Source organism: Rattus norvegicus, chromosome 16 (genome assembly GCF_036323735.1).
Source record: "Rattus norvegicus strain BN/NHsdMcwi chromosome 16, GRCr8, whole genome shotgun sequence".
Lineage (NCBI taxonomy): Eukaryota > Metazoa > Chordata > Mammalia > Rodentia > Muridae > Rattus > Rattus norvegicus.
In genome coordinates this window covers 77,100,471-77,120,095 of record NC_086034.1, presented here as the reverse complement: position 1 = coordinate 77,120,095, position 19,625 = coordinate 77,100,471, and the positions used below count along the sequence as shown (strand labels likewise).

The following is a 19,625-nucleotide window of genomic DNA, read 5'->3' as shown; positions in this document are numbered from 1 at the left end:
TCATTGATGCCCAGAAGATCCCTTCATTCATAAATTCCAGCCTCTTTTATAGGATCTCTTTTGCTTTTCTTGGAGTGACTGCTTTGGAGCTAATGTGATAATGTTTAGAGCTCAGTAGACTGGAGCTTGATGCCCATCTCTCCTGCACTGAGTGTCCTCTGAAGGTTCTCTGGGAAAAGAAGAACCTTCAGGGCAGCCAAAACACATAATGATCAGTGCCAGGCCCTCTGGCCACTTCTCCATGGAACTTTTCTGGAATATTCTGGACTCTTGGACAGAGGCTCATGCAGAAAGAACTTTTTTTTCCCTCCATTTTCATTAGCTTGGGTATGTTTCATTTACATTTCGATTGTTATTCGCTTTCCTGGTTTCCGGGTCAACATCCCCCAACACATCCCCCTCCTCTTCCCTCTGAGTGTTCCCCTTCCCATCCTCCCCCCCATTACCGCCCTCCCCCCAATAATCACATTCATTGGGGGTTCAGTCTTGGCAGGACCAAGGGTTTCGCCTTCCACTGGTGCTCTTACTAGGATATTCATTGCTACCTATGAGGTCAGAGTCCAGGGTCAGTCCATGTATAGTCTTTGGGTAGTGGCTTAGTCCCTGGAAGCTCTAGTTGGTTGGCATTATGGTTCATATGGGGTCTCAAGCCCCTTCAAGCTCATTCAGTCCTTTCTCTGATTCCTTCAACGGGGCTCCCGTTCTCAGTTCAGTGGTTTAATGATGGCATTCACCAATGTATTTGCTGTATTCTGGCTGTGTCTCTCAGGAGAGATCTACATCCAGTTCCTGTCGGCCTGCCCTTCTTTGCTTCATCCATCTTATCTAGTTTGGTGGCTGTATATGTACCGGCCACATGTGGGGCAGGCTCTGAATGGGTGTTCCTTCTGCCTCTGTTCTACACTTTGCCTCCCTATTCCTTCCCAAGGGTATTCTTATTCCCCTTTTAAGGAAGTAGTGAAGCATTCACATCCTTCTTGATTTTTGTGTGTTCTGTGCATCTAGGGTAATTCAAGCATTTGAGCTAATATCCACTTATCAATGAGTGCATACCATGTGTGTTTTTCTGTGATTGGGTTACCTCACTCAGGATGATATTTTCCAGTTCCATCCATCTGCCTATTAATTTCATAAAGTCATTGTTTTTGACAGCTGAGTAATATTCCATTGTGTAGATGTACCACATTTTCTGTATCCATTCCTCTGTTGAAGGGCATCTGGGTTCTTTCCAGCTCCTGGCTAAATAAATAAGGCTGCTATGAGCATAGTGGAGCATGTTTCTTTGTTATATGTTGGGGCATCTTTTGGGTATATGCCCAAGAGAGGTATAGCTAGGTCCTCAGGTAGTTCAATGCCCAATTTTCGGAGGAACCTCCAGACTGATTTCTAGAATGGTTGTGTAAGTCTGCAATCCCAACAACAATGGAAGAGTGTTCCTCTTTCTCCACATCCTTGCCAGCATTTGTTGTCACCTGAGTTTTTGATCTTAGCCATTCTCACTGGTGTGAGGTGAAATCTCAGGGTTGTTTTGATTTGCATTTCCCTTATGACTAAAGATGTTGAACATTTCTTTAGGTGTTTCTCAGCCATTCGGCATTCCTCAGCTGTGAATTCTTTGTTTAGCTCTGAACCCCATTTTTAATAGGGTTACTTGTCTCCCTGCAGTCTAACTTCTTGAGTTCTAAGAAAGAACTTTTAATAAGGAAGAACACCACAGCTTTTGAGAAAAACTTACAAAACAGACCTGGGGTTTCAGCAGATTGCATTTCAGTACCTGCCCCTAGGTGTTTACCCATCAAACTTGATGGACTGTGGGTGGAAAGATGGGGTGAAGAGAGAAAGACAGATCAGAGGAGTTTGGCCCTCAGGACTGAGTGTCATCTTCAAGGCCCTGGGATGCAAGAGCCTTCTCCTAGGAATCAGAAGAGATGCTTACCTTGTTCGTTAATGGTCACTTAAAGGTAGAACACAGAAAAATGAGCTCTATGAATTAGGGTTAGACTTTTGTGTTTTCATATGTGTAAGGGGAAGGGAAGGACATAGAAATATGGGCGGGTCACAAAAGTTCCCTCCTTCTTCCTGAACGCTTTGGTGGTTCTCTGATCTGCCATATTTCTTTATAACACATACTGCATCCATTTGACATCTAACTACGGCTACTTCGAGAGCAATGAAAAAGTAAACAATAAGCTTCCTTGATCCCCAGCTGCTTAGATAGTTATCAACAGTCACGCGGATTGTTCTCAGTGTAATCTATGGCTTTTATAATCCACCTAGAACATTCATAAACTTTCAGAATACACTCACACTTCCATTAACATGCATCCCTGTAATTTATAGGAATGGCTATAGAGTTGGAAAATGATTTCACTCTGCTGGAACGCAAGCTGATGCCTTTGAGAAACACCTTCTGGAGCCTGTACAAAAGAAGCTTCTGTCCTGAATCCATGTGACACAGTGTTTTCTGGCGCAAAACAAGTCTCACTGACCCATGCCAGGCTTGGTGGCATATGCCTGTAACTTCAGCCCTGGGCTGAAGCCAACAACAGGATGGCATTTGCCATATCAGACAGGACTATTTACTGACACCCTGTCTCATAGGAACAGACATGCACACCACGATGGCTGAGATCGCTCCACTGACTTTCTTCAAAGTGTCCTTCAAAGCTTCTTAAACATTAATTAATTAATTTACATCCCAAACATTTCACACACATGCTCTCCCACTCCAGGTTGTTTCTCCCAGAGTCCTTCATCTTCCCATTCTCCTCTGAGAGCACAGGCTACTTTAATGAGTATTCCCCAAACCTGGTGCATCAAGTCTTAGCTGAATTAGGAACATCATCTTCCACTGAGTCCAGAAAAGGCAGCCATGGATGTAGGATTATGTCATTTTGCAGCAAGTTCCGTCCAGGGTAAGACAAAGCTTATCATTGGTTGAGAAAGAAGGGTAGGCAGAGCAAATGTCTAGGAAGGAGGGGGGAGGAGGAGAATGGAGAGATCGAGATGGAGTCTATGAAGGAGAATGGATTGGTTTTAGGTGAACTAGATCGATTTTATCTTGTCTAGGTAGCTGATTTATATTGGTATCAATTGGCAGTGAATATTTTTGTGTGAATAAACTGTGGATTGAGAATTTAACATGTAAATCTAATGCTAAATATTTAGTTTTGGGGCCTTTGATTCTACCAGGCTAAAGAGGACAGTGTGGGCAAAAAAATGGCTGAGAGGCAGTCGGAGTTGCTGATCTTGTTCTGTTGTTGCTTAGAGTGAGAACGCAAGACGGCCTGCAGAACAAGATGTTTCTGTGTTTGTGTGTGTGTGTGTGTGTGTGTGTGTGTGTGTGTGTGTGTGTGTGCGCGTGTGTCTGCATGCCATACCTGGTAACTACTGCCTTGGGGACCACCAAGGAGGCTGAAAGGGAGACAGCCAAGAGAGGGCGGCTTTTGGATTACATTGTAGAGTAGCAGCCAGAGTGAGTGGATCCAGCTCCTGGGAACTGCTAGAAAATGTTCCTTTTTGATTTTTACCAAAAGACAAAGAGATTGAACTGTATGTCTGCCACATATGTGCCCAGGGCCATGACTCAGCTCTTGTTCACTCTTGGATTGGTGGCTCAATCTCTGAGAACTCCCAGGGGCTAGATTAGTTGACTCTCTTGGTCCTTCTGTTGGGTTCCCATCCCCTTCAGGGCTTCAATCCTTCCCCAAACTCTTCCTTTTGGGTTCCTGACCTCCATCCAATGTTTGCCTGTGAATATCTGAATATGTTTCAGTCAGTTGCTGAGTAGAACCGCTCAGAGGACAGTTATACTAGGCTCCTGTCTGCAAACAAAACAGAATGTGATTAATAGTTTTGGGAATGGTGCTTGCCCAAGAGATAGGTTTCAAGGTGGGCTGGTTATTGTTTGGCCATGCCTTCAGTCTCTGCTCCATTTTTACCTGCATTTCTTTTAAACAGGATAAATTTTGGGTTGAAAGATTTGTTTGACTATAGGAGGTAACCTCTTCAGATTCCGTATCCCCACTGTTAAGCATCTTGGCTAAGATAGACCCAATTGACTCCTGGGAGGCTCACCAATCCCAGTTCTCTGGGACTTCATAGAGATAGTACCCAATCCCCTGCCCTGAACCTCTAGCATTTGCAGATTTTCATTAATTCTCCTGACCCTCTAGGCCTCTATCTTATCTTTCCCACACCTGATCCTGCCCCCGCCCCCGCATCATCTGCTTCCTTCCCTCTACTACCCAGTTCACTCCATCCCTCTGCCTCTAATGACTATTTTGTTTCCCTTTCCAGGCATTCTAGTTTGGGTCTTCCTTTCTTGTTTAACTACTTTTGGTCTGTGGTTTTTGGCTCGATTAAATGCACATTAAGATTCTGGAACCATTATCAGGGCTTGAAGGATTTATTCTGAGATTTTTTTCTGATAGTAACTCACTTGCCTGAACTTGCCCAGTTCTTAGGCCTAGTTTCCTTAACTGCCAATTTGAAGTTTTTCATGGAATCACCGTAGCCTTCTCATGCAGTGCACTTCCTCCTCTCCTCTCTCTCTCTCTCTCTCTCTCTCTCTCTCTCTCTCTCTCTCTCACACACACACACACACACACACACACATACACACCACACATCAGAGACACACAAGCACACACATAGTACACACATACACAGTGAATAGTTTTTAATGGTTGCTTTGATCAGAAGAACAAATCTACTAAAAACTGTGATTCCTAAGACTAACATTTAATAAAGATAAAACTGTAACATACTAATCTTACAAAAGCTGCTAACTTGTCGTAAACAAGTTATGTAAATAAGTATATAAACAAATATTGTTTTTGAGAGACTGCTGGATTGTGAGTTGAGTTTATTGCTCCCAAGGAAGGAGGCTATGGAATTCACCATGGAGAACAAAGAGAGAGGGAAGGGGAAAGAGGAAGAGAGAAAGGCTATATCCAGAGAGAGAGAGAGAGAGGGGAGGAGGAGGAGAGAGGAGAGAGGAGAGAACAACTTGTCTGGAATTAAAGGGAAGAGACTCTGGGGAAAGAGCAGCCCCACAGACTCAGTGTCAACCTGTACCTCAGTAAGAATCAATGATTTGCTCCAATGTTCAAGAGCTCTGAAAGCAACCAAAGATTAAGACAATACTAGGAATTCCAGGAATGCAAGAGAACCCAGATGGTCCCTCATACCTGAAGAAACACCAAGAAAGAGCACTCTGCTCTTTGATAATTCAAGGGTCCTCCCCTTTTAGCTGGGCCTCAGTCTAAATTCAAACATGGGTACTCAGAACAGCTGCAGCTTGAAATGGAAGTTTGGGTAATTACAATTTAAATTGAGTCTATGGACTTTCAGTGTTGTCTGAGTCCATAACAGTGGGCGCTAGGATTTTGTTAACATGGTTTTGAAATAATAAGATTCTTTTTTTTTTTGGTTCTTTTTTTCGGAGCTGGGGACCGAACCCAGGGCCTTGTGCTTCCTAGGCAAGCGCCCTACCACTGAGCTAAATCCCCAACCCCTAAGATTCTTATTCTTGAATCCAAGTGTCTTCATAAAGGCACATACCAAATCTTAGTTGAAAAGCTAATTCCTAAACAGATACACCTAGTCAGGACAGTTCCTGTGAAAGGGGTCCTTTACTGGGAGGGGGAAGAAATGAGGAAGAGAAAGATTGGTCACAGTCTCTGTCTGTTATCTGGGATTAATGTAAGTGACCCAGGTAATGACACATCCTTGTCCTTGAGACTGCATGAGAAGTCTGAATCCTTTATTGTTGAAGTAAAGCTGATTATCAGGCATTGTGAGTCATAATTCACGAATATGACCATTATTTAGTAAATGGTCATGGTCTGAATAGGAAATGGTTGCTAGAGTTCTGTTGACTTCCACCCTGGTCTATGGCACAAAACAAGGACAGGAACAATTGACTCATCCGAGACTCTGGGATGCAGAGAGTTAGGAGAAGACAAAGTATTGAAACTGAGTCCTGACTTGTGGCTCAGGACTGTGCAGGCTGTGGAAGCACAAAAGCCTATGTCCAGTAGGCCATGCCCTCTGATCCTACAAATAAGCAACAAGCTTGCTGAAGTCCAATTTTCTTTATTCCCCACACCGACACAGCCTCTCCCACTCACAGGAGATGTGGAGCAAGAAGGAGAAAGAAAAAACCTTAAGTGACCATGAGTTGTACATTAAAATATAAAATATGTCTTAGACATTAGGGAGGGAATAATCCTGATATTCAAAAATAACACTGAAAAATATACATGTAATCAAGGCATTCTAATTATTAAGAAATAAATGAGCAATACTTGCAAGAACAATGGAAATAGTTGTTTGTCTATATGTTGAATTAAGAATCGAATGATAGGTAAGGAGTAAGGAAATTTTTGTGAGCAATATCACGGAAAGAAATTGTGGAGGTGGTGAGATGGCTGAGCAGGAGGCCAGACCTGAGGGCAGCTGCTGCTCCTACAGGGCTTCTGGGCCTCTCTTTAGGGTGTATCTGTAAATTCTCTCCTTCCTGTCTCACAACCTCTCCTTAGGACATCTCTGTTAATTCCTTCCTTTGGGTTTAGCTGCATCCCCTAAAAGTATATCTACAAATTCTCTCTTCTGGTGTTTGCTGTGAATTCAGTGGAAACTGACTTTTATGTACTCTCTAGAATTAGGTAAAATAATTCTTGCCATACAACAGCACCCTATTGTCCTGTGAAAGTTGAGCAAGGAAGATTCTACCTTAAGAAATGCGGATGGAACCTAACTCAAAGGTGTTTTTGGAGCTATTTTGTTATTTCCTGTTACTTGCTTGGGCAATTCATGGGAGAGAGGTTGGGACAGGCTTTCTCTGTGTAGCCCTGCCTGTCCTAGAACTCACATCATAGACAGAGCAAACTGACCTCAAGTGTGCAGCCTCCATTTCTCAACTGCTGGGATTACGGACTGTGCCACCACTGCCAGACTTGGCATTTTCTCTTTGACCTTACTGTTCTTCTGCTTCCATAAATAGTTTCCAATCTTGTGGGTTTTGTGGGTATTGTGTGTTTGTGTGTCTGCATGTTCTCCTGCCCTTTTTTGTTGTTGTTTCTGTTTGGTGGTTTTGTTTTATAGCTTCTTTGAGAGTGGGAGTGGGAGTGGGGGTGGAGGGTGGGGCATGGTGTTGCCTTGGTGAAGACAGTTTGGAGAAGATGTGAACAGGGAAACAGTGATCAGAGTATATTGTATGAAAAAGAATATTTTGAATAAAACTAGAAAAAAAGGAAGAAATGTTGGTGTGCATATACACAGTGAGTGGGAGAAGAAAGGAGCACTGAAGACCATGGCCCTATCTTGGGGTCCAGCACTGTATGAGAATACAGTCAGAACTGTACGGAAGCATAGAAAAATGATGGCATGTAGAGCACACAAATCAGTCAGGTTCAAGGTTAGAGTTAACGGTTCAGGATCAACGCTGAGTTTCCTTCTATGATAGGAGTGTTGTGTGAGGAATATTGCCTTCAGCGGGCAGAAGGAGAAAAGGAAGAATAGCACAGGAAAAATGTCCCAGGTGTCAGCAAAATCACTTGGCTATCTCTTACTCAGTGTCGCCCTCTCCTGTCCTACTTCCTGTGCACTTGCAGGGCAAATGCACTAAGTGTTATGTCAGAATGACAAGGGTCATGAGAACCATGCTTGGACAGAAAGACCTTGACTCAGCCACCTGTAACAGATGGCATGTATTTATGCCAGTAAATCGCTTACACCAAAAGTCCAAGGTTTACAAAAGACAGTGGGAATAAAGAAGTCTTTTAAACTATGGAGTTAATGACAGAAAATTATAAACTTTCAAAAATATTGTAAAACATAGGCAACAGTGCTAACTTACTATATTTATGAAGAGCAATGTACTATCCCATCTTAAATTATAATTGTTCCATGTATAACCGCATGCACATATTTTTTTTCTCTTTTACTGGATTTTTAAAAATTATTTACATTTCAAATGTTATTCCCTTTCTCGATTTCCCATGGAAAATACCCCTATCTATCTCCCCTCCCTCTTCTTCTATGAGGGTGTTCCCCTTCTCCAACCACCCACCCCTTCCAGGCTCGCTTCCCTGACATTCCTCTACACTGTGGGGGTGTAGATGAGGGTCGAGCCATTGCAAGACCAAGGGATTCTCCTCCCATTGGTGCCCAACAAGACCATCCTCTTCTACATATGCAATTGGAGCCATGGGTCTGTCCATGTGTACACTTAGGATGGTGGTTGAGTAACTGGGAGCTCTGGTTGGGTGGTATTGTTGTTCTTTTGGGGTTGTTAAATCCTTCAGCTCCTTCAATCCTTATTCTAACTCCTCCAATGGGCACCCCATTCTCAGTTCAATGGTTTATGGCTGGCATTCGCCTATGTATTTGTCATGCTCTAGCTGAGCCTCTCAGGAGGCAGCTATATCAGGCTCCTATCAGCACCTCTTGGCATCCCCAGTAGTGACTGGGTTTGTTGGCTCTAGGTACATAGGCCATATCCCCAGGTGGGGCAGGTTCTGAAAGGCCATTCCTTCAGTCTCTCCTCCAAACCTTGATTCCATCTCTCCTCTATAAATATTTTTGTTCCCCCTTGTAAGGAGGAATGAATCATCTGCATTTTGTCAGCCTTCTTCTTGAGCTTCATGTGGTCTGTGGATTGCACCTTGGGTAATTCAAGCTTTTGGCTAATAGCCACTTATCCATGAGTGCATATCATGTGTGTTTTATTGTTTTTTTTGCCATTGGGTTACCTCACTCAGGATGTTATTTTCTAGTTCTATCCATTTGCCTATGAATTTCATGAAGTCATTATTTTTGATAGATGAACAGTACTCCATTGTGTAGATGTACCACATTTTTTGTATTCATTCCTCTCTCGAAAGACATCTCAGTTCTTTCCAGCTTCTGGCTATTATAAATAAGGCTGCTATGAACATAGTTTAGTATGTGTCCTTGTTACATGTTGCTTCATCTTTTGGGTATATGCCCTGGAGTGGTATAGCTGGGTGCTCAGGTTGTACTACGTCCAATTTTCTGAGGAAACTCCAGACTGATTTCCAGAGTGGTTGTCTCAGTGTGCAATCCCACCAACAATGGAAGAATATTCCTCTTTTTCCACATCCTCACCAGCATCTACTGTCACATGGGTTTTTGACCTTAGCTGTTCTGACTGATGTGAGGTGGAATCTCAGGGTTGTTTTGATTTATATTTCCCTGATGACTAAGTATGTTGAACATTTCTTTAGGTGCTTCACAGCCATTCAATATTCCTTAGTTGAGAATTCTTGTTTAATTCTGTACCCAATTTTAAAAGGGTTATTGATTCTTGGGTGTCTAACTTCTTGAGATATCTGTATACATTGGATATTAGCCCTCTATTGGATGTAGGATTAGGAAATACCTTTCCCAATATGTTGGTTGCCATTTTGTCCTAGTAAGAGTGTCTTTACCTTACAGAAACTTTGCAGTTTTATTAGGTCCCATTTTTTGATTTTTGATCTGAGTGCATAAGCCATTGGTGTTTTGTGCAGGAAATTTTCCCCAGTGCCTATTTGATTGAGACTTCTTTAGGTGATAAGAATGCATCGATTTGCATTCTTCTACATGCTGACCTCCAGTTGAACCATCGCAATTTGTTGAAAATGGTATCATTTTCCACTGGATGGTTTTAGCTCCTTTGTCAAAGATCAAGTGACCATGATGTGTGGTCTACTTGCCTGTCTCTGTCCCAATACCATACAGTTTTTATCATGATTGCTCTGTAATACATTTGAGGTCAGGGATGGTGATTCCCCCAGAAGTTCTTTTACTGTTGCTGATATTTTTCACTAACTTGGGTTTATTGTTATTCCAAATGAATTTGCAAATTTCTCTTTCTATCTCTATGAAGAATTGAGTTAAGATTTTTATGGGGATTGCATTGAATCTGTAGATTGTTTTTGGCAAGATGGCCATTTTTACAATATTAATACTGCCAATCCTTGAGCATGGCAGACATTCCCAACTTCTGAGATATTCTTCAATTTCGTTCTTTAGAGACATGAAGTTCTTGTCATACAGATCTTTCGCTTGCTTGGTTAGAGTCACACTGAGGTATTTTATGTTATTTGTGACTATTGTGAAGGGTATCATTTTCCCAATTCTTTCTCAGTCTGTTTATCCTTGGAGTAGAAGGAGGCAACTGATTTGGTTGAGTTATTTTTATGTTCAGCCACTTTGTTGAAGTTGTTTATTACATGTTCTTTGGTGGAATTTTTGGGGGTCACTTATATCTAAATATCACATTATCTACAAATAGTGATATTTTTACTTCTTCCTTTCCAAGTTGTATCCCTTTGACCTCCTTTTGCTCTGGCTAGGACTTACAGTACTATATTGAGTAGATAAAGAGAGAATGGAAAGCCTTGTCTAATCCCTGATTTTAGTGAGATTGCTTTAAGTTTCACTCCATTTAATTTGATGTTGGCTACTGATTTGCTCCATATTGTTTTTACTATGTTTAAGTATGGGCATTGAATTTCTGATCTTTCCAAGACTTTTAACATGAAGGGGTGTTGAATTTTGTCAAATGCTTTCTCAGTACCTATTGAGATGATCATGTGGTGTTTTTCTTTGAGTTTGTTTATATAGTGGATTACATTGATGCATTCCCATATATTGAACAGACCCTGCATTTCTGGGATGAAGACTGCTTAATCATAATGAATGATCATTTTGATGTGTTCTTGGATTTGGTTTGTGAGAATTTTATTGGGTATTTTTGTGTCAATATTCATAAGGGAAATTGTTCTGAAGTTCTTTTTCTTTGTAGGGTCTTTGTCAGGTTTAGGTATAAGAGTGATTGTGGCTTCATAAAAGGAATTGAGTAGCGTACCTTCTGTTTCTATTTTGTTGAGTAGTTTGGATGGTATTGGAAATATATTTCCGTGAAGGTCTGACAGAATTCTCACATGGTGGAGCTTGTGTTCTTGTTATATGTTGTTAGAGGTAGAATTATGTTTGTGTGACTTTTGTCTGTTGGGTTTGTTGCAAGGAGATCACTTTCTTGCTTTTTCTAGCATGTAGTTTATTGCCTCAGAGTTCACAATAGCTACAGGAGGGAAACAGTGTAACGTCCTTCAACTGAAAAAAATATAGAACATGAAAATGTGGGAATAATTTTTGATGGTGACTCTAATCTAAAGGAAAGCAGACTTGATAGACAAAGAAGCAGCTGGCGCAGACCATCTTGTCTCTTTGTATCTAACCTCCTGCTCATCCTTGATATGACTGCTGAAATGTGACCTTTACAAAGGATTCACTGAAGATTCAGCTACATGGCTCAGGAGAGTTCTGTCTAAGCCACATAGAAAGCATCAAATAAACATATACCGATTATTTGTCTGCAAGGAGTTTATTGGAGAAGGAAAAGCAGTTGAGGTCAAGCACAATAATGACAGATTGTGAGGTCCCAGAGCACGTGGTTATCTCAGACTTGGGATCCATTTTCATGTGCAGCAGAATTTGAACTGTTTAAATGGACCTTGAGCACAGAACGCAGTGGCATATTCTTTAGGTCCGCAGTTTGCTCTGCAACGGCACCTCCTCACTGGCCTTCCTATCTCTGAGGAAACAAGAAAGCATCAAGCATGAAGTAAGGAGGCCAGCAGTGTGTGACAGTGAACTACCCTATGAAGATGTCCTGTGCATGGTAGAGAGTAGGTTTGCTCTGTGGGTGACATCACAGCCAGCACCATGATCAACCCCAAACACATGGAGATAAGACATTTTAAAAAGTGTTAATCGCATAAAGGAATTGTCATCTACACAACATTCTATCACCATTTTTGGTTTTTCCTTACCCAACAGCTTCATACACTGGCATTTGGGTCCCAAATCTAATTTTTAAAGTAGAACGAATATTTCTTCTTATAACAAAATTATCAATCAGGTCTAAAAGAACTAATCAATATGTTTTATATTTTAAAGGTTTTCCACAGATAAATTGTTAGATCAAAAATCTTAAAAGGAAAAAAGTCAAGCCCAATGGTTAATCTCTCTCCGTTACTTCTATGAATAAGACAAGGAAGATGTAAAGGGACCAAGAGACAGCTACCTGAACCAGATAGTTCTTGACAGGATTCCAGGTCTAATCTACAACCCTCCATCAGGAGACTCCAAGCCTCCATCATTCTGTGCACAAGCACTCACCAAAATCTTGAAGAGCAGAGGCTTCTGGGCCTTCAAAGGAGACAGACACATCCTGGTCCTCATCTGATGGTTGCTCTTCAGTTTTAGTCTCTTCTTCTGCCCCTTGAATGGGATCAGCCTGGACCTGGTAGGCCACCAGGACAAGGGCAGAGAGGAGGACAAGTGTCTTCATGGCTGGAAGTCACCTGGAGGATTGGTGAGCTGGAGACCAGTGTGTGGAGAGAGAGGAGCCAGCCTGCATTTATAGGGCAAAGAACATGCCCCACACTTAGAGACGGCGCTCACTGATGGCAACTTCTCCCAGCTGTTGTCCTCAGGATCCCTTTGATGTTCCTCTGTCCTCAAGGCTTCCTTCCTGATGTTGCCCTGTGTATGCAATGACACCCCTTCCCTCACGCACACACCCAGTGATAATGATGAAGAGGCCTTGCTATCTTCCCCTGTTTCCCATCTGCTTGAGTATTTACCTCTCAGTGGTCAGGAAAGAAAATAGCTGGGCACTGCCTAATTTAAGGAGCACATGGAAAAAATAGTTTTTGTGGTTAGAAGTTGGAGCCTGCTCTTCTCAGAAACTGTGGACCCTGGACCAGTCCTTGACCAGGTGGTCAAGTTTCATGGTATTAGCAATGATCCTCATCAAGGCAAACTTTGTGAATCACCTCCTTTGGGGCTGTTTTAGAGAACGTAAGATGGATTTATTGTGCCCTCCAGTGAATTGAGTTCAAGTTTCTAGAATTTGTCAGAGTGAAGCTGTAGTGGGTTGTTCTGAAGAAGCCAAAGTGATGGAACACATCTGACAAGAGTGTACTCCAGGTGGCTCTTCACCTGCGGGATCCTCAAGCCATGGTGCAATTCCCAGGTCTGAGATGCATCAATGACTTTACTTTTAGACAATGAAAACTGACCTACGGGAAAGGACATCCACAATGTAGAGAGGGTCAGAAGCTGCTAATCAGTCTCAAGAAGTGCCGCCATGTCATACACTTCAGTCTGTTTTTATCCCATGTCTCTCACTACACACACAGCAAAAGGTCCAGAGCTTCCTGATGTTTTCAGTCAGTGTATGGATTCCCACTGTCACAGGTGCCAGCTCCTATTTACATGTTAATAAATAATATTTATTGGCTACACTGTTTTTACTTACAACTCTGTGCAAAAGTTTTTGAAGATAGAAGAATACTATTTTACACACATATTGAATATATATGTATATATATGTGTGTGTATATATATATGTATATATATATAATTATTGTTTAATGGGACATGACCACTTGAATCTCTCTGTAGATATAGATCTCTGATTCAAGAAACACACCTTACATTTCAGACACATTATTGTCTTTTCTGATTATCACAGAGTTGGTCTCAGGAACACTTACTAAAATTTGCATGCTCAAAAGGCTCCATGCCCATGTGAATGTTTTTTATTTCTGTGTTTTCTCTTTCTGTCCTTCCTAACAGTGTTCAGTACAGAACTGGTCATGAAGGTCCAAAGAATGCAGAACCAGCACAATCTGTCCATCCAGAAGAAAGGTCTGAGTAGAGTAATCAAGTTTTCTTTTACACCGTCATTTTTATTTTCTTATTGCTTTAAGTACTCTTTTTTGTCTCTTCACCAATCTGGTAACATCAGCTGTCTCGCTTGGGGAAAGACATGTACTTGTGGACACCAAAGAAGGTGGAGACCAGAGTCCTCTGTCTGTGAACATGCACCCAGTCATTTACAGACATTTATGTTCATTGGGCCTTGGGGGAAAAGAGTTTTCTTTTTTTTAACAATTATTTGCTTAATCCATGCTTATGAATACACTGCAGATGTCTTCAGAGATCAGCAGTGGGCATTGGATCCCCATTACAGATGAATGTAAGCCACCATGTGGTTCCTGGGAATTGAACTCAGGATCTCTGGAAGAGCACCCAGTGTCTTTAACATGTGCTAAAATATTTTTCTTATATTCCTAGTCCCAATCTGATAGGTCAAATTGAGATTTCAGTATCAATAGTACATTTTTCTCATAAGTAGCCAAGGGAAGTGCACAAGATGGCCAATTACTCTAGTACTGGAGTTCCAGAATGCTATGATTGGCTATGTGGGTTCTAGAACTAAACCTGGGTCCTCTACAACACTATCAAGTGCTCTGAGTAAACCCTTCTACCTCACATTTTCTTTAATTCATCTTTAGCTGCCATTCATAAATCTCAGAATATTCTATTTGTATTAAATATTACAAATTTTTATAAATATCATTATTTTTATTTCCAGTTTTATTTGCTCTTACAAACAATCTAGTATTTAATTTCCTTCAATGATATTTCTGAGTTTTCTTCCTTTAATTTATATTTGTAAAACTCAAGCCTGTGTGTTTTAGTGGCATTAGAAAAATTTCTACAATATCCCGTGTTTGAGACAGAGTTATCTTTCTTACCCTCTCACTTCCACAACTGAGGAATTTTGACATTTTCATGGAGGGTGTTCAGGATTTTTAGTAGTCCAACATATGATATCACATGTGAATGCACAACAAGACATTAGGAAGTAGGGCTGTGGATGGAACAGGTGGACAAGAGACACGAAAGTGATGTTGGAAAATGGAGTTCTTTGTAGTTCATTGCTAATTCTCCTATTACTAAATCTTGTCCAACCTTCATCATATATTCAATCATGGTCTCCAAAGTATGGAATTGGCCCTGAAATGTCCTCTGAAACCTCTTGCACAGGACGCACATGTGCACTTGAGAGGGTCTAGCTGTCTTCCTTCCTCACTGGGATTAAAACTCTGCTGGGTGAGATGGGTCACAGCTTGAGAACTTGTTTCTTCTCATGACCTCTTGCACTGCAACCTGGACTCTAAGACAGGTGAGGTGATCTCTTTTGTACTTGTTTTGAGTCACAAGTTTGCATGCAAAATCTCAACAGGACACCGTTCTCCTTAATAATTGAATCTCCTTCTTACGCCCTATTCTTACATGTGTGTTAGTTCTTGTTATATCTGCCAAAAAAAACCCATTTCTTAGGATGTATCCACAGAATACAAGTTATTTATTGGTTGCCTCATATCGAATCACAGAGTTGGGAATTAGCATGGGTAGAGACTGAGGAGAAGTTGTAGAAAGACCGTCTGTCAACAGATGTCTTTCAACCTTGATCTCCTATCAGGTTCTAGCAAGGAAAACAACTAATCCCAATGAATGACAGGATGTATCATTAGAAACGCAGAAGGTAGGTTGGAAGGTGGTGTGGTGGTAAAAACAGGAGACTTGGCCACAGCCCTATTGCCTAACCTTTAGTGTCTCTGAGTAAAGCAATTAACCTCTTGCACCTTCCATTACAAACCCACAACACATTGGTCAATAGAGTGGCTACTTTATTGGGTTATTGTGAAAACCTCAGATAGGAGGAGAAAAAAGACCTTAGCAATTAGTCAGTATAAGCTAATATAATGTGCTGTACATGTTATCTATGTGGAGAATGCTGCCTGGCTTATCATGTGTTTCAAATGTCATGGTTTCTATGAAGCTATGACACAAGGCTGCCCTGGCTCTACAATACATGAAAATTTACTATTCTTACTTTACATAAGAGGTTGTCAGGATCAATAGCATTCAAATGTTTTCTCCAATAGCGAATGCTTATGTATGTTAAACTAATGGGGAATGTGTCTCCTAGTTTCAAATACCTCAAGAACTTTATGGCATTAATCATCTCCTTGTTAAAGAGACATCACAGAAAATAGGCATTTTCCCAAACTAGAGTACAAGGCATTCAATGTAAGGATAAATGAGACTTTGGAGAGCTGAGAACTGATATAACACCTTTCAGATATTAAAGATGATGGGAAGAAGAAAAATAGTAAATGTCGGACAGAGTAATGAGTGGGTATTTCTGACCAGAAGACTATGATATAAAGGTGGTTGATGGGAAATGGGCTGAGCTTCATATTGGACTGAGGAATGTCCTAAGACCATGGAGACAAATCTCCTTGTTTTAAAGATGCAGGTTTAATCACTAGTGATGTCTGGTGAAATTCTAATTATGAAGTCAGTATAGGTCTTTTGGTTCTGGTCCCAATGCACACACCTTTTCTCTGTGTTTCCATGCTCTCCTCAGAGTGTCCAGGGTCACAGTCAGAAGCTGTAACATGGGTCTGTCTCAGAGTTGGCTGGAATGAGCCAGAAGTATGTGTTGTTCATTTGATGTTTCTGTGGTCATTGGAATATTTTGAAAGATCTTGGTCATCTTCAAGTTGTTCTTTTCCTGCAATCTAAGTTGTTTACCGAAATTTCATCGATGTTCTCTGTAGTGATAAGTGATGGCCTCTGGCCCATGAGGTGCAGTGTGTTGACAATACCATGGTGATGGAGGGGATGTGAGTTCAATAGAGACGTCTTCTGAGCACTGCAACCTACAGCGATTCTCAGTTCTTATACGACCTGGCCGTTCCTCAATGTTCGTCCAAGGCCAAATGAACTGTTTGAGATTCTACAGGATTAGGCTAAGCTAGGGGAGTTTTTTTTGGACAAAAGGATGCTTTCTGTAACTAATCCTTGGGAAGTCTGTCTTTTGAAAGTTATCATTTACTTAAAATTTGTTTTATATTTAATTACTACTTGTATGTATTGGGAGACTCATGTGCCACAGAACTCAGGTGGAGCTCAGAGGGCAGCTAATGGCAATCTGCTTGCTGTTGCCACTGTGTGGTTCCTGGGACTTGAACTCAGGTCAGCAGGTATGGTGACAGTGTGTCTCCCAGTAAGCCCTCTTGGCTCTTCCTTCTTATATTTCAGTTATTAATTGGCTTTCTTTGTGCACGGTTTGTTGTTGCTGTTCTTGTTTTTATTGTTGTTTTGATATTTTGTCTCTTGAGTAGCCATTCTCTGATTTTTACTCTCTTTCTCATTCCATGGACTCATTGCTCTTCCTTCTCCTTCTCTGAATGAGGCTGCTTCAGAAGAATATAAGACCTTATCATGGGAGATGCATTTGTGAATGTGCCCATCTCAATTAGGAGAAAAAATAAGAGTGTAGACCAGGACAGCAACATCATTTGAACTTCTTCCTTTTACTTTTTATCTGAAAACTGTGCTCATCTTTGCAATTGCTACTGTCTGAAGTCGGGGTTTTGTTTAAGTCAGTTTCATTTAAGAGTCTGACACTGGCATTCCAACGATTCTTGACTAAATCTGTTGCAGTGGCAACAGGCATAAAGGCCATGTAACTTTCAGGTATCCAGGTGAGAAGTAATTATAATTTTTCTTCATTCTTTGTGCACTGAATGGGCAACATGTATCACCCCTTATATATTCCCAAAAGACTCAAGTCAGTCCAGTGAACTGTAGGACTATTCCCACAATGGCCTGACAAGTCTTGGCTGTGCCTGGAGATGCACAGTGAGCATATGACATTGAATAAAGGGATCACAGTGAGTAACATCTAGGAATGAAACTGAGGAATCAACGGTGTTTGCCATACTGCTTTCATGACAGCAGCATGATCAACTGTCACAAGTACATTGTTCCAGGTTATTTCAAAATAAAAGCAAGATCACCATTGTTTTTAAGCTCTGTGGGATATATATATATATCCATGTCAATACAATGATAAACACTGGTGTTTTCCTAATTATTAAAAAAGTGCAAAAATCACTACATTCTACCAATTGGAAGAGGACTTCAATTTTTTAACATAGACTCAGAGATTGCAAACAAAAAGAATAATTTAAAATGAGAAAAAATTTGCTATGGTTGTTCATTTTTCCTTAATTCACATCACCTAAAAGTAAAAAGTACATGATCTCATACAAGAGCCACAGCACAGCACTGGAAATTTCCCAAGTGTGAAGTATTCTGTCACAATGGCTTCTTCAGAACAACCCACTCTAGCTTCACTCTGAAAACCTGTCTCCTGAACTCAATTCACTGGAGACAAGGAAAGGTGATTTTACTTCCTAAGCCCCAAAGGAAAAGATTCATAAGTCTTCCTTCATGAGGGTATTTGATAATACCCGGAATCATGCAAAGAATTGACTGTCAAGTCCACCTGAATTTCTATCTGTTCCAGGGACCGCACTTCAGAGAAGAGCAGGCTCCTAGTTCCAAACACAAAGACACTTTGTTCCATGAGATTGTTGAATTAGGCAGTGTTTAGCTATTTTATTTCTTGACCACTGAGAGGTAAATACTCAACCAGATGGGAAACAGGGGAAGGTAGCAAGGCCCCGTCATCATTATCAGTGGGGGACGGGTGTCACTGAGCACACAGAGCAACATCAGGATGGAAGCCTTGAGGACAGAGGAACAGCAAAGGGATCCTGAGGACAATGGCCTCTCCCAGTCCACATCAGTGAGTGCCTTGTCTAAGTGAGGGGTCTGTCTGTGCCCCATTAATGCTGGCTGCCTCCTCACTCTCCATACAGCGAGCTCAGGCTCAGCAGTCCTCCAGGTGACTCCTGGCCATGAAGACACTTCTCTTCCTCTCTGCCCTTGTCCTGCTGGCCTTCCAGGTCCAGGCTGATCCTACCCAAGAGGCAGATGAAGAGACTAAAACAGAGTAGCAACCAGAATAAGAAGACCCAGATGTGTCTGTCTCCTTCGGGGGCCCAGAAGGCTCTGCTCGTCAAGGTTCAGATGAGTTCTGGTATTTTAGGCTTGGAGTCTCCTGAGGGAGGATTGATGTTGACCTCCAAAAACATGTGGAGAGTAATATGACTCACTTGGTAACTCTATTTTACTTCATTTTATTTCCTTTTCATAGCTGTAACAGTGAGGGTGAAGTACTCTTGTTGAATTTCTTTCTAATAAAGCTTTTACTATAAAAAGGTCACCGGAATACAGAGGAATCCAATGTACTGAGTAGATGGTTATTGAACAGAAGGAGTAGTCTTCGGTATTAGGAGAAAATTTACATTTGTGTAAAGAACTTTGAATCAATTTAGGAGTACACTCAAATATCTGCACATTGACAAATGGAACACAAAATTAAGCACACATCGAAATGACTCTCAAGTGCATGGCCAACAGCCCTAAAGTACCTTATAGCTTTGGAGAGCTTAATGCAGCTTGGAAGAGATAACCAAGATAAATAGGAAATCAGACAGTTCTCCTTGCAGCCTGATTCTCTGGTAATGATACAGGGTGCTAAAAGTCAGACTCTAAATCATCACCCACTCCTTAAGGGAAAACGATATACTGATGAAAGGACAGCAGTGGTGGTGACCTTGTAGATTGCAGCTTCCAGTAGCACAGATGGTGTGGGTTCCCAGCAGACATTCTTGTGGATGGGGCGTTCACTCAATATGGATGGGACCATGTTGTTATAATTGAATATACCCATCATACTGTGAGGAAGAAACGATGCTAGAAGCATCTTACATGGTAGTTAGCAACTTTGACAGATACCAACTCCACTGAATGAGCCAGTAAAAAAA

The 19,625-nt window shown here is 41.3% G+C and overlaps 1 protein-coding gene and 1 pseudogene across 1 annotated transcript; one reads left to right on the top strand and one right to left on the bottom strand.

Moving 5' to 3' along the window:
• Nucleotides 1–11,400: 11,400 nt before the first annotated feature.
• On the bottom strand, nucleotides 11,401–12,415 carry Defa6 (defensin alpha 6). Its single transcript, NM_001033076.2, has 2 exons — nucleotides 12,199–12,415; nucleotides 11,401–11,611 (listed from the first exon to the last, which is right to left on the bottom strand). The coding sequence occupies exons 1-2, from the start codon at nucleotides 12,368–12,370 to the stop codon at nucleotides 11,496–11,498; spliced, it is 288 nt and encodes a 95-aa protein (NP_001028248.1). The 5' UTR covers nucleotides 12,371–12,415; the 3' UTR covers nucleotides 11,401–11,495.
• Nucleotides 12,416–18,653: 6,238 nt separating this feature from the next.
• Defal1-ps1 (defensin alpha-like 1, pseudogene 1) lies at nucleotides 18,654–18,860 on the top strand (annotated as a pseudogene).
• Nucleotides 18,861–19,625: the final 765 nt, after the last annotated feature.

What these genes read in the sequence shown, in the direction of transcription:
- Defa6 (NM_001033076.2), bottom strand. Translation starts at nt 12,370, where the DNA reads ATGAAGACACTTGTCCTCCTCTCTGCCCTTGTCCTGGTGGCCTACCAG. An exon ending in CTCTGCTCTTCAAGATTTTG is followed by an intron (nt 11,612 to 12,198) that starts GTGAGTGCTTGT and finishes TTGTTTCCTCAG; the next exon opens with AGATAGGAAGGCCAGTGAGG.